This window comes from Denticeps clupeoides, chromosome 3, assembly GCF_900700375.1.
Source record: "Denticeps clupeoides chromosome 3, fDenClu1.1, whole genome shotgun sequence".
In the NCBI taxonomy this organism is placed as follows: domain Eukaryota; kingdom Metazoa; phylum Chordata; class Actinopteri; order Clupeiformes; family Denticipitidae; genus Denticeps; species Denticeps clupeoides.
The window spans coordinates 6,729,699-6,744,218 of NC_041709.1; the positions used below are offsets into that span (position 1 = coordinate 6,729,699).

At 40.8% G+C, this 14,520-nt stretch overlaps 2 protein-coding genes across 2 annotated transcripts; one reads left to right on the forward strand and one right to left on the reverse strand.

Moving 5' to 3' along the window:
* Positions 1-938: 938 nt before the first annotated feature.
* On the forward strand, positions 939-9,644 carry pdzph1 (PDZ and pleckstrin homology domains 1). Its single transcript, XM_028974917.1, has 13 exons — positions 939-1,077; positions 1,735-1,821; positions 2,097-4,439; positions 4,539-4,706; positions 4,811-4,981; positions 5,093-5,194; positions 6,505-6,615; positions 7,062-7,240; positions 7,692-7,849; positions 8,012-8,054; positions 8,325-8,511; positions 8,606-8,741; positions 8,829-9,644. The coding sequence occupies exons 2-13, from the start codon at positions 1,764-1,766 to the stop codon at positions 8,926-8,928; spliced, it is 3,756 nt and encodes a 1,251-aa protein (XP_028830750.1). The 5' UTR covers positions 939-1,077; positions 1,735-1,763; the 3' UTR covers positions 8,929-9,644.
* A 1,259-nt stretch (positions 9,645-10,903) lies between these two features.
* Positions 10,904-11,966, reverse strand: LOC114786003 (lysozyme C-like). Its single transcript, XM_028972704.1, has 4 exons — positions 11,763-11,966; positions 11,522-11,680; positions 11,356-11,434; positions 10,904-11,191 (listed from the first exon to the last, which is right to left on the reverse strand). Exons 1-4 carry the CDS (start codon positions 11,893-11,895, stop codon positions 11,125-11,127), a joined length of 438 nt encoding a protein of 145 aa, XP_028828537.1. The 5' UTR covers positions 11,896-11,966; the 3' UTR covers positions 10,904-11,124.
* Between the last annotated feature and the right edge of the window lie 2,554 nt (positions 11,967-14,520).

The window sequence follows — 14,520 nt, forward strand, 5'->3', positions numbered from 1 at the left end:
AATTATATTATCTAAAAAACAAAAAACATACAATGTGAGACATTTACATTTATAGTATTGGGCAGATCCTGTTATCCAGAGTGCTTTGAGACTTCTATCATTGCAGGAGACATTTCTACTGTTATGGAAAGCCACACAAATAATAATTTTAATAACACTAAGAAGAAAACAATGACACAGAAATAAGAAAAGCATAAAAATTAACTTATTGTTCCCATTCACATTTGGCCACTACATGGCTCAGAAATCTCACAATATTGATGTGAATGTTGCCGGCATTTAGCAAAGTAAAAAGCCACACATTTCCTAAAAGTAAAATATTTCCAAATGTGATGCCAGGTATAACTTATACAGGAAATGTGAATTCCACCTTCTGACCATATCCATCTGCACCAACTCATCACTGTCACCAGCACCTCAACCACACAGCTCATCATAAAAGGACTCAGAACAGCACAAGCCCACATCAAGCCCTGTGCCGTTAATGCTAAACATTCTGTACATTATTCACTCGTGAACTGAGACCGCGTGTGTTATTGTGTTCCCAAAGGTGTGCTTTTTCGGGGTCCCAACCCTAAACTTCATCTTCTTCTACAGCAGAACCACCATCTTCTTTTTGACAGTGCACATTGTACTCATACACATAATGCATGGGTTGCAGAATGGCTCGCCTGCTATTTAGAGAATGACCGCTGGATTTCATCCAGCTCGGGTCCACCCTCCCCGTGATGACAATAATGACACCTCAAATACAATTCTACTGAGCCCAGTCATTAATTTAGTGTCTTAAATTGTACATAGGAATGAATAATTTCTGAATACAGGCAACGATTAATTAATCCCAATTACTAAGGCACCATAAAACTTGCCTGAAACTGACATCACAAGTAGTTCATGAGATTAGCGCTATTAAGCTGCTTCACAGCTTTAGGCCAGGAATAGAAACAATAAGAAGTAGAGCAGTGTCTGGGACACGAGCAGCACATGTATCTGCCTGTTACCTGCAATGGTCCATCTGTAACGCGTCTATTCCTTTCAAACTCTGGTCAAAGCAGCGTGCTCTGGACTTATCTATGGGTAAGTGATCAAACAATATTTTTTTCGCCATCAAGGTGACTGCCAAATGGAAGAACTGTTGCAAGCTTCACGGTGTCAGTTGATATTGAATTTAGTTGGCTTTGCACAACATGAATACAGTAATTCACTGTGTTCATTTACTTTTGGTCAATTATTTGTGGACAAATAAGTATTGATGGGTCAGAAGAGTATCTTCTTTTTGCAGTTTGACATGTTTTAAACTAACGATGCTAGCTGAATGGACGCATATTATCCATTAATGTATATTATTTTTTTTAAAAAGGTTAGTTTAAGTTATCCCTCATGGCTCACTGTAAACATATTTTTCTTGTTGGAAAAATGAACGCTGCACAGTCTGTAAAAGTGACTATGTACAATGTTTTACTGTTAAAATTGTTTTAAAATTGCAGCCCAATTATGACTTAATAAAATGGATAAATAATGTTATCTATCGATTACATTAAGGAACTAAATATTTTGTGAGTCAAATTGGTCTAAACAAATCATCATTTGATGTTTTAAACACTTTTTTCATTTGGCTTTGCCACTCAGATAGAGGTAAAATGTCTATGTTTACACTCACTTGAAGTAAATAAAATGGCAGATGGAAAAAATAACAACGCTTATTACATTATAACATTGTTCTGTTGCCTCTAGTGCCCTGACGGCTGCAAGCGTAGGTAAGAATGAGCAAGAAGAAGAGGAGGAACAGTCGGAGGAGGAAGAGCTCAAGCAGCAGTAAACGTGAGTGTGAGGACGTTCTGGCACCGAAACTAATCCTGTAATGCCTGTCCAAGTCACACTCAGCCCATGTGTCTGTGGAGCTGCCAGTGTATGGCCCCTGTAGACAGATTACTGAGGTCTATTTACAGGGTTACCTGAAGGAGAGGTTCTACCGCTGTTCTGTTTCATCTTCAAAACATAGTTTCTAGCAGAACAATCAGGAGAGTGTATCAGAGCATAGAGAAATTATCCGTTATGTGACACTTTGTATATATGTATTTTTTTGTATTTGGCAGAAAGCATCTCTCCTTCCACATTTCAAAAAAACACCAAAAGTCCAATTGATGATTCAGTGTGCGAGGATGGTTTTGCAGAAAAGGGTGTGGCTGACTCCTTCAGAAAAGAAAATGTTTTATCCAAATCTGAAGAGGAAGAGGAAAAAGACACCCCAATGAAGGAGGGAAGGTTCAGGATGGGAGGTTATGGTGAATCTTTTCAGGAGACGGAAAAAAAATCAGGCAGTTCAGAACAAGAAACCACGGACAAAGGACTCAAGATTACCACGTCTGTGACCATCAACGATGTGGAACAGAGCACCTCAAGGGTCGTATTTCAGCGGTCTCATGAGCTGGGTGCAGATGGCACGACTAACAGCGTGGTGGCAGTAACCACAGCCAAATTTAAAGGCATACCGTCCAATATGAAGGTTGAAATCAAGGAGGAAGTTCAGTTGGACAACTCAGACTTCAAAACCACATTTGTTCTCCACAGTGGAAAGGGAAAATGTACAGAGGCTTTTGTCCACAGCCAGTGTGAAGGCAGTCACATCCCAAATAATGAAACGTTTAGCCGGGAGTACACATGGAGCCCAGACGCAGAGCATTCCGGAGTCAGAAAGAAGGGTCCATTTGAGAACATGAGCTATGAATTTAGCATTGTGGAGTTAAGGTGTGGGGATGCCGGGGGCCTCTCCAAGTGTTATGAAGACATATCTTGCAGCAAATGCTCACGTGGACATCATGTTTACAGGTATGGCTCTTTCGATCACAGTGACACCGATTTTACTTTGGTGGATGGTTCTTCCAACACGTCCACTGATTCTGATTTATGGCTGCCCAAAAAGGAAACATCATACAACAGGTACTGCAGTGAAGTGCTGGACATTCCTCCACCACGTGAGTTTGCTGATGAAGAGAATGGTGACGTTGAGGAGCTCAGAGAAGATGTTGCTTCATGTCAGATTAGTGCTCCTGATGAGTTTAGGGACGAGCCAGAGGTCACGTGTGATTTCACAAGGGCTAAGCCTGATCCTGAGTGCCGAAGCCCGGTGAATGGGCATGATACTGTCAATGTAAGTGCCTGCCTTGGACCACAGTCAGAGTTTGACGCAGAAGATGTGTTATTCATGGGATCCAGGACTCCCATGAGTAGGTCAAGTTTCACAAAAAACTTTATTTACAGCCACAAGAGAAAGACCTGCCAGCGAAACAATAGCATTGCCATTTTGGAGACCAACAACCCACGTACAGGCTATTTCACCATTCCACCTAAGAGGCGAAAGACCTTTCCAGGGGTGGCACATCAGTCACAGTACAATCCAGACAGCATGTCCTTGTACAGGGAATCATTTTCCTCGGGAACACTGTCTTCTTTTTTTATGCAGTCACTTCCACTCCAGGCTGAGAGATCGGATAGGTTCTACTTGGAAGATGAAAGACTTTATCCCTTCTACACAGAGAGCCGAAAGTCCTCCAGCAGTAGTTACAAACCCAGCACAAGCCCCATCCTTTCAAACCTTTATGCTTATAGCAGAACCAGAAACCCGTTCTATCCATCAAAGCTTGAGGAAATTCCTGATGAGGTCTATGTAAGAGACAGGCTCTGTCTGGGTCAGAGGGAGGCTTCAGATGACACTGTGGTATATGAAATGGATCTGATGAGAGAGATGCAACTTGATGACAGGACTGATCAGGACAGTATTACAGCAGCCTTGATGGATCAAAGTGAGGTTAAAGAGAGTGGCTTTGATGAGGAGATGGTGGAGATGGAGGAAACATGTCCAGAGAAGGCATTCAGAAGAGACCTGCTTATCCAGATCACACCTCCATCTCCAGGAGCCTCACAAGAGCAAATTACAGAGGACAACTACAATGCCAAACCTGATTCTCAGCGCAGGAAAATAAGAAGCTCAGTTGTGACAACTATCATAGGAGGCTGCGAGCAGAAATTTGTGAAAAGTGACACACAATCAGATGAAGAAACCTATGAGGAAAACCTGCTAGACACTAATAGCATGGTACTGGATTGCCAAGCAATAGACATGGCAGAGGACATTGAGACAGTGGTTGAAGATCCACTATCTCACCAGTGTCCTCCAATTGGAGGTTTGAGGAACACCAGTCAACCTGACCCTCCAATAGCCACTGAGGCCACTGCATTTCAGGGTGATTCAAACTCATTCGAGCTTGGAGATATCTCACCACAGGGATGCAAAGGTGTTTTAGAATCTGGTGGGGAGAGCATGGATTTGAGACCAACATGCAGCAACACTGACTCTGAGGACAAAGGTTGCACCACTACTCCACAAAAGACCAACCTTTATCACACAGACTGTGCAGAAAAGCACAGTTCTTCAAAAAGTAAGGCAACGTTGGCTTCTATATATTATAATCATCACTGAGTCATTTTTTGCATTACAGGAGGTTATTTTAAATCAACTTTTGTGTGCTGATCCATAGCCTCCTTGGAGGTCAAAGAGCACCTGAAGCCTCCAGCAGATCCTGTATTTAAAGATCCAGAAGATTCTTCAGATCACTGGGCCAAGAGAAGAAAGCAATTCAAAGATACCAAACAGTGGAGCTCTGCAGGAGGGAGCTCAATCACCAGCAACATCACAGATGAGTCAGGTGACTTTCCTTTTCACTTTTTAGTACATTTCCAATAGAATTCACGCTGTGCCACTGTATACATTTTATCATAAAAAGCCATTTAATATTTTTTTTGTGCAAAGACACAATGAATTCAGAAGAGACACGTTCAGTGGACATCTCTGTGCGGGACATCGAAGACAGAGGGTTCTACACTGAGACATTCCATGCTGCTTCTTGGATTTTCTGTGGAGATGGCTCCAATTCCAGCCAAACTCCACGCGGCCTGAGCAAACGGCCAAGACCAGTCACAAGTATGAAAGATAAAAAAATGTCTTTCTTAAGGTTAATTGTTTTAGCCATTGCTGCAAATTAAATTTGATGGTACTTGTCAACAAATCTAACAATCTTTGGTCCATATGTAGTTCGTGACAGGACAGTCAAGATCTGCAAAGGAATGGGAGACTATCCATGGGGATTCAGAATCCAGTTCTCAAAACCTATTGTCGTCACAGAGGTTGACACAAGTAAGTAAACTTTCTGAGGTTAATGGTGCGTATACAAGTGGTTATGGAAAGTATGGAAAGAGGTTGGATTGTAAATGTTGGTGGACAGTCATTTTTAGCATTCTCCAGAGATGCTCAACTGAGATGCTCAAGTCAGGCTGGGCCATTCAAGAACAGTCATGGAGTTGTTGTAAAGCCACTCCTTCGTTATTTTAGCTGTGTGCTTAGGGTCATTGTCTTGTTGGAAGGTAAACCTTAAACCCAGGTCCTGAGTAATCTGGATCAGTTTTGTCCAGGATATTCCTGTACTTGGACGCATTCATCTTTCCTTTGATTGCAACCAGTCGTCCTGTCCCTGCAGCTGCAAACACCCCCAAAGCATGATGCTGTGGTCTATGCTTCACCGTTGGGACTGTAATGGACAGGTGATGTGTGGCTCCATGTGTAGGCTTAAAATTAAGGCCAAAACTTTCTATCTTGGTCTCATCAGACCAGAGAATCGTATTTCTCACCATCTTGGAGTCCTTCAGGTGTTTTTTAGCAAACTCCATGTTAAGAGAGGCTTCTTTTGAGCCAACCTGCCATAAAGCCTAGACTGGTGGAGGGCAGCAGTGATGGTTGACCTTCTACAACTTTCTCCCATCTCTTGACTGCATCTATGAGTTCAGCCACAGTGATGTTTGGGTTCTTCTTTACCTTTCTCACCAAGGCTCTTCTCCCCTGATAGCTCAGTTTCGACGGACGACCAGCTCTAGGAAGGGTTCTGGTCGTCCCAAACATCTTCCAGTTAAGGATTATGGAGGCCACTGTGCTGCTGTACTTAGGTGCAGGAATTTGTTTTGTAACCTTGGCCAGATCTGTGCCTTGCCAAAATTCTGTCTCTCAGAACTTCAGGCAGTTCTTTTGACCTCATGATTCTCATTTGCTCTGACATGCATTGTGGTCTGTAAGGTCTTATATAGACAGGGGTGTGGCTTTCCTAATCAAGTCCAGTCAGTATAATCCAACACCGCTGGAGTCAAATGAAGGTGTAGAACCATCTCAAGGACGATCAGCACCTCAGTTAAATGTATACAGCAAAGGGTCTAAATACTGTAATATTTCAGTTTTTCTTTGTTCATAAATCTGAAAAAATGTCAACAGCTCTGTGTTTTTCTGTCAATATGAGGTTCTGTGTGTACATTAATGAGGAAAACAGTGAACTTGGTTTTAGCAAATGGCTGCAATATAATAAAGAGTGAAAAATTTAAGGGGGTCTGAATACTTTCCGTAACACTGTAGATTCAAAAATGATCTGCCATCATTGGACCAATGTAAATATGTCTGTGCAGATGGAGCTGCAGAAGAGGCTGGACTGCTAGTTGGGGACTATGTACAGGCCGTGAATGGCACAGATGTCACAAGTGTGCCACATTCTGAGGCAGCTGACCTTGCTCGACAAGGTATGATGCCCAACATGTCTACAGAACATCTTCATTGTCAGATTGTGCATCTATAAATCGGATTAACCTATTGCATTTTTGATTCATTTTGCCTGATATAATAATATTCTGTCTGTCAATCAATGAAACTTTTTTAACAAAGTAATCCCATACTTATTGTGATTTATTGTGGTAAAAATTCTTTAGACTGAAGCTTGCTATAATGCATGATTACAACTATGACACAGACTAGAGTGGCAAAGAGGCTCAAACTGGGAGTGATGAGGAGACAATTTGGATATTTAAATAAATCACCCTGCAGATGCTGGCATAAAATACAATGGAAATAATGTAATTCAAAATACTTTGTATTTTTCTGAGAAATATTTTATTTTAATGCATTAATTTTTGCAGACATATATATATGTGTGTGTGTGTGATGCTAAACCTCTTTTCTTCTACTGAAGGGCCAGACCTTCTTACTCTGACTATTGGCTCTGACATCAGTCGCTGCCCAAACACTCCAAGACCCGCCTGCAGAGGATATCTGCACAAGCGCACCCAGTACAGTCTGATAAAGGGCTGGAGAAAGCGATGGTTTGTGCTAAAGCATGACTGTTGCCTTCACTACTACAGACACAAAAGGGTAAGAAAAATGTGGGTAGTGTTGCATTACATGAGTCAAGCTCCAAATAAATCCAATCCATGTTTTCCATTGAGGAAACTTGTAATCACATAAGATTTGTGCAGTCATGTGTGCATGTGTTCTTTGCATTCCTAAAAATAAATGGGTCTCACCATGACATTCAGCACTACTTCTGCCTCCTCAACACGAACAATAGCAAAAACACCAAAACCTTGCCTGGGCTGATCAGGGTCAGCTAGTGCTAATTCTAAAAAAAATAGTGAATGAGGTGTGAATGAGGTGTAATAACCAGTGTTCATAGGTTTCGCTCTAGCATTTCACATTGTGTTGTGGATCACATTAAATGGTAAAAATGCTCATTGCAGGGTTGGGTAGTGTAGTGTTTTTTTTCTTTGCATGTAATCAATAATCAAAAGAGATGTGAGTGATTTTGTATGACTCCTGTTGATAGGATGAGGGGAAGAGTCGGTCTCTGTCCATCGTGAAGCTGGAGGGAGCTGAGGTTGGACCTGACACCAGCTTGGGGAAGCCATTTGTATTCAAATGTGCTCCTGTGTCTGGAGGCAGAGTTTTTTATTTTTGTGCCACATCAAACCAGGAGATGAAGAGGTAACATATTCTCAATTATCTCTCTCATCTCGATAACTTGTATTATTATTATTAATTTTATTATTAGTAGAAGTAATAGTAGTAGTATTTTATTAGTATTATATTAGTATTAGTATTGACATTTCTGTGGCATGTATAATGTTCCTCTTGTTACTGCTGCAGATGGCTAGAAGCCTTGAACTGTGCAGTTCACCCCATCACTCAGGTACGGCATGATTCTTACATATATTTTAACATCATTATGATGTATTTATAAAATGAATGATTTTTCATTGTCTGTATTCTGGTGTTTTTAGTTCGTCTTTTCCCTTTGTTCCCCTTTACTGAGGAACTTTCAGTCTCCCTGTGTCTGTGTAAGAATGCTCTGATAGCAGCAGTCTAATCAGTATAATTTATCCAGCCTGTGTTTATAATGTCCATCAGGGAGGCGTGGTGCCAGTCACCAGGTTTGTGATTCAGCTGGTTTGTGTTGCAGAACCACGTGTGGGTGGACGTTACCCGGCACAATGCCAGTCTGCCACCTCTGGCCATAAAAACCCCTGACTGCCTCGGGCTCCTCCACCAGCTGGATAGAAACAAGGACACGTGGGTGCAGCACTACTGCATTTTAAAGGACGGATGCCTCTACTTCTACCCCAGCATTCGGTCAACCCATGCCCTGGGTGAGCACAAGATAGTCATAAAACTTTCCGGGTTTTCTAGTGACATATTAAACATGACTGTGAGTACGTTTGTTTTTTTTTGTTTTTTTTTCAGGGGGCATCTACCTGCACGGGTACATGGTAAGAGAACAACCCCAGGGATCTAAACGTTCCACCATAGAACTGAGACCACCTTCTGAGGAGTTCAAAACATTCTACTTGTGTGCAGAAAATGCCACTGAAAACAAAAGGTAAATAATTTAGAGCATTGTGCCTTAAAGGTTATAGTCAGTTTCGGTCTAGTTGGGTGTAAATGGTGACTTGTTCTGCTTTTCCAGGTGGATTCTGGCAATGAAGGCCTCTCTCAGCAAATGGGTGCCTCTGCACCAGGCCATCCAGGATTTCATACGTCGGCCTGCAGAGGAGACCAAAATGTGACAACAGGCTTATAGATTAATAAATGACTAAGCCAGCGAATCCTGCAGATGATCAGCTTGTACAACACACTCTTGCAATATGTTTTTTTTCAGTGTGTCTGTATAACTGTATGGATTGAATGTCATTATATCATAATTTTGCCTCCACAATGATTTGAAAAAAGCGGGTGTGATTGTATAACATCAAAGTGTTGTCTTTAGAGGCATATGTTGCATTTATTTCCAGTAATTATACAGATTAAGTGGTACAAATCTTAAAAAAGAAGAACAACTGTTTCAAGTGCTTTTTCATGCTTTTTTTTATATTTCTCCTCGGCCAAGCTATAACCATAGTCAATTTGCTATTGCAATCATTTTTTTATATTTGTCAGAGCATATCTGACGTTATTTTATACTCACTTTTTCATAAACTTAAACTGTTTTTACATTTAAACTGCTTTTCTCATGTTTAACTCTGCTGCTTTTTAATAAAATTCTGCTTGCAGTTTGATTAGGATGTAAATGTTTTTTGCACTGCACTGTTGCCTGCACTGTTTATTTCCTAGTTTTATCTGTGCATTTCCCTGTAGAACACTCATCTACTTGTGCTTGTTAGATCAAGAGACAATACAGAGATAAAATGCGGTGAAACTGTGGAATAGTTATTTAATAGTTATTAAAGCTGTGGGAGGTATGTGTAGATGACAAAAATTATAATAAAAATTCATGAAAATTAAACTTGAGCTGGAAAAATCCAGTCAAGGTGATTATCAGTAGAAGTGTTTGTGTCTGTTTCTTTCTTTCATAGGCACATTACCAACTCTGGTCACATCATCATTCTCACCAAGCTTAAATTGTGCTCCCTCATACAGTCTGTTCACTGTTTTCCATTGTGGCTGTCTTGAGGGTTTTGGCCATTTCACACCAGGAAAATACCTTGCAGCAGCCACAAGCATGAGTGCAACCAGAGAAACTCTCATTTCAATTAAAGGGGTATCCTCACAGATCATATGATGGAATTATATGTAATATAGGGGGATTTGTGCAGCTATAAATAATGGTGTAAAACTTATTCATCAAGCACAAAAGCAAAACCACATGACCAAAGCATAATCATTTATGATTCTGTGTTTCCTCAAATTGTGCTGAATTTCAGTTTCCATCTGAGAATGAGTTGCGATTTCTACACAGCAGAAATCCCCATTTCTGCCAGCAAAAAAGCCAGTCAGGGTCAGGGTTCACCCACAGTGAAGCAATGTACCGTCCCGACACACTGCTCCCTGGGTGCCGTTCATGACTCCCCACTGCTCACGATGGATGATGATGCAAAGGACACATTTCATGATGTGCACCATCTCAATCACACAATGACCTATCACTTTAACCAAGAGATCATTTTCTCAACAAGAGAAAATATGTACAGTACAGGTCAGAGGTTTGGACGCACCTTCTCATTCAATGTGACTTCTTTATTTTCATGACCATTTATGTTGGTAGATTCTCACTGAAGGCATCAAAACTATGAATGAACACGTGGAGTTATGTGAAATAACTGAAAACATCTTTTATATTCTAGGTTCTACAAAATAGCCGCCCTTTGCTCTGACTACTGCTTTGCACACTCTTGGCATTCTCTCGATGAGCTTCAAGAGGTCGTCACTTGAAATGCCTTTCCAACAGTCTTGAAGGAGTTCCCAGAGATGTTTAGCACTTGTTGGCCCCTTTGCCTTCACTCTGTGGTTCAGCTCACCACAAACCATCTGGATTGGGTTCAGGTCCGGTGACTGTGGAGGTCAGGTCTCCACTTTTTGTTTAGTGCATAACTCCACATGGGTTCATTCATAGTTTTGATGCCTTCAGTGAGAATCTACCAACGTAAATGGTCATGAAAATAAAGAAAACACATTGAATGAGAAGGTGTGTCCAAACTTTTGGCCTGTACTGAATGTATACTTATATTTACATGCATATATATGTAACACAGTGACCATAAACAGTCGTGTTTGTCTGATGTTTTATTTGAAAGAACAAAGAATTATAGAAGTGAACATTTTCAGAGGAAGTGAAGCAAAATGTTCTAAAACACCTGTATATTTGAGCTTATACTAAATCAAAAGAATGTCACTTCTACCCAAAAGCAAATCCAAAAGCAATTAGGCATCTTCTCTGGAAAAGCACACGGTGCAGAGAGCATGCAACAGTTTTTCAGAGCGCCGCATTAGACTCCACAGTCTGCAACATAGGAACTCAGGTCACGACCACGGCAGTGATTGCGCCAAGCCACCCTAAAGAACAAAGGAGAAATGTTCTTTATTACTGTTGTATCAGTTATTTTGGTTAGAATTCCTTTGTGTTTCATTTGCATTTTACTTAGTATTTGTGATTGAATTTAATTCCAAACTTTAGAAAGCCCTCTTAGAAGGCATCATAGAAATACAGTCAGTCTCACCAGGCACCAATTCCATTGGGGTCTCTCACCACCCGCTTGGCACACTCGATGGCGGTAGAAATGTCACTGCTGAGCAGAGCTGCGGTACAGGGGGGAGGGTTTCTTCAGACCATATGAACCATGAATCATGTGTCGGGACATGCAATTACTGGATTGGTTTGCTGACCTGAACAGCTGATATGGCAGGCATTTGCAGAGCGGAACACTCCATTGGAGCACCACCACCTGTTGTTGATCTGGAAGATGCCATAGTCAGTCGATCCATCGCTGTTGTGGTTTGTTGCGTCTGTGTTGTAGTTGGATTCATATCTGGCCAGGCAGACCCCTTTGGCGATAAATGAGTAAAACTGTCATTTGTAGAAATCACTTAAAATGTGTTCATCCAGATTACTGGCCAGATTACTCACAGTTAGCCAGGCTGATTCCTCGGTAGCCATCCATCCCGTGCGCCTTGAGTGTCCTGGCCAGTTCACACCTGGAAAACACCTTGGCATTGGCTGCAGCAGCCACAAGCAGGAGAAGCACAAGAGAAGCCCTCATTTCCGAGTTTTTGCTCTCAGATCACTAGTAACTCTGTGAAAGGTTTGCTGGTTCACTGTGAAATCCCAAGCTGCTTCTTCCCTTTTATATAGTGGACTGGTCCTTGCGCAAAGACCAAAATGGGAAACAAAACTTTAACCCTTTGTGCCCCGTAGTTTCATTTTCTCTCTCTTAATGTAATGCTGCAGTGACATCATTGAGTAATACTTTGTTAAAACTTTACAATAACTTGACAAACACTCCATCATGCATCCTAAAACACAGGCTTTGCCAGGAAGGACAATGTTCGTTTTTATGGATCAGACAAAACCAGGCCACTAAGTACAAACACAAAAATTAGGGACAAGAGCTTGTTGTTGAGTGGCAGACTATGTTTTCACTTGCACACTCTCCCCTTGTTGGTGGGACTTTCCTCCTTGTGCTCCAGTTTCCTCCGTTTCCTCCTTGCCATGAGATCAGGGCTAGTATGTGTGCCCTTTGGCTACTGCCTTGTCCCCAATGATCCGAGATATCCCCGGGACACGCAACAGCATTGTGGGTTGAGCTGTGACTGAAAATGAGCAAGTTTGCTTCTCATTGTGATTAGAGCCGATATCACATTCTGCGTCAAAAGTGTACATAATTTTATATATATGAATTGTGTTTAATTTTCAGCTTTGAAAATAAAAATTAAGCAGAGGAATTCATGGTGAACATTAGCTACCGGGCAATTAATGCCTGTTGCTCACATTAGAGATGAAGAACATGGAAACATCTGTACACACATTAATTACAATGGTATTCTTTATTTTAGCCAATCAAAATTATATCAGCACCCACAAGCATTTTAGCTGAAAAAGCACATGGGGTACAGATATTATGAGCATGTTGAATCTTTCAGAAAGTTTCGCATATTAATGAAGACTTCACAACCTTCAACCACAGATCCTCATTTTACTCAAAGGTGTTTCTTCAAAGATCACTGTTTACACTGTTACATGTTTTTGAAGGAATTATAATATAGAAGGATATAGCACTTGGTCTAGAACAAATTGCAGCCTAAATTACAATCCTTTGGTATCTAAAAGTGTATATTTTGTGTTGTCTCAAATAGGCCAAAATTTCCATTTTAAAATTAGGTTGTGGTGAGATATACCATTTCATGCAGAAATATTTTTTTTAATTTACTTACAAGTTCCCAATAGAGCAGACAGCATATTTCTTTAATGTTACAAAATGGTTCCTGTTATAATTTTTTTGTTCCTATTTTTTGTTTCTCTAAATTGAGTCACAACTTCACTTTCATAATTATTTATGTATTTATTTTCTTTGTTTGTTTATTTGGAGTCCCCCAAGTAAATTTCTACCGTAAAAAAATATTTTTTACAATGAAATGCAATGAAAAATATTTTATTTGCAATGAGACCATTTTCAGGAACTGACATCATTTTTTTTCTTTGACGGGAACTGAGCTGTGCAAACTGAGATAAGCTTTAACTGTTACTCATTCACTTTATTTTAATGAAATGTCCAACTGCTTGTCCTACTGTTAATGTTTCGTCCTGTTATGGAAACCAATTTTCTAATAAGCAAAATGTTAAAAATCTTACAGGGAGGGCAGAATTATTAGGCAAGTTGTATTTTTGAGGAATAATTTTATTATTGAACAACAACCATGTTCTCAATGAACCCAAAAAACTAATTAATATCAAAGCTGAATGTTTTTGGAAGTAGTTTTTAGTTTGTTTTTATTTTTAGCTATTTTAGGGGGATATCTGTGTGTGCAGGTGACTATTACTGTGCATAATTATTAGGCAACTTAACAAAAAACAAATATATACCCATTTCAATTATTTATTTTTACCAGATGGAAACAAAACAAAAACAAATCAGCGACCAATATAGCCACCTTTCTTTGCAAGGACACTCAAAAGCCTGCCATCCATGGATTCTGTCAGTGTTTTGATCTGTTCACCATCAACATTGCGTGCAGCAGCAACCACAGCCTCCCAGACACTGTTCAGAGAGGTGTACTGTTTTCCCTCCTTGTAAATCTCACATTTGATGATGGACCACAGGTTCTCAATGGGGTTCAGATCAGGTGAACAAGGAGGCCATGTCATTAGTTTTTCTACTTTTATACCCTTTCTTGCCAGCCACGCTGTGGAGTACTTGGACGCGTGTGATGGAGCATTGTCCTGCATGAAAATCATGTTTTTCTTGAAGGATGCAGCATTCTTCCTGTACCACTGCTTGAAGAAGGTGTCTTCCAGAAACTGTCAGTAGGACTGGGAGTTGAGCTTGACTCCATCCTCAACCTGAAAAGGCCCCACACCCTCATCTTTGATGATACCAGCCCAAACCAGTACTCCACCTCCACCTTGCTGGCGTCTGAGTCGGACTGGAGCTCTCTGCCCTTTACCAATCCAGCCAAGGGCCCATCCATCTGGCCCATCAAGACTCACTCTCATTTCATCAGTCCATAAAACCTTAGAAAAATCAGTCTTGAGATATTTCTTGGCCCAGTCTTGACGTTTCAGCTTGTGTGTCTTGTTCAGTGGTGGTCGTCTTTCAGCCTTTCTTACCTTGGCCATGTCTCTGAGTATTGCACACCTTGTGCTTTTGGGCACTCCAGTGATGTTGCAG

Coding starts and splice junctions, on each gene's coding strand:
- pdzph1 (XM_028974917.1), top strand. CDS start 1,764: ATGAGCAAGAAGAAGAGGAGGAACAGTCGGAGGAGGAAGAGCTCAAGC. Junction 4,440..4,538: donor AAAGCACAGTTCTTCAAAAA/GTAAGGCAACGT, acceptor GCTGATCCATAG/CCTCCTTGGAGGTCAAAGAG. Junction 7,850..8,011: donor TCAAACCAGGAGATGAAGAG/GTAACATATTCT, acceptor TTACTGCTGCAG/ATGGCTAGAAGCCTTGAACT.
- LOC114786003 (XM_028972704.1), bottom strand. CDS start 11,895: ATGAGGGCTTCTCTTGTGCTTCTCCTGCTTGTGGCTGCTGCAGCCAAT. Junction 11,681..11,762: donor AGGAATCAGCCTGGCTAACT/GTGAGTAATCTG, acceptor TTATCGCCAAAG/GGGTCTGCCTGGCCAGATAT. Junction 11,192..11,355: donor CCCAATGGAATTGGTGCCTG/GTGAGACTGACT, acceptor TTTGTTCTTTAG/GGTGGCTTGGCGCAATCACT.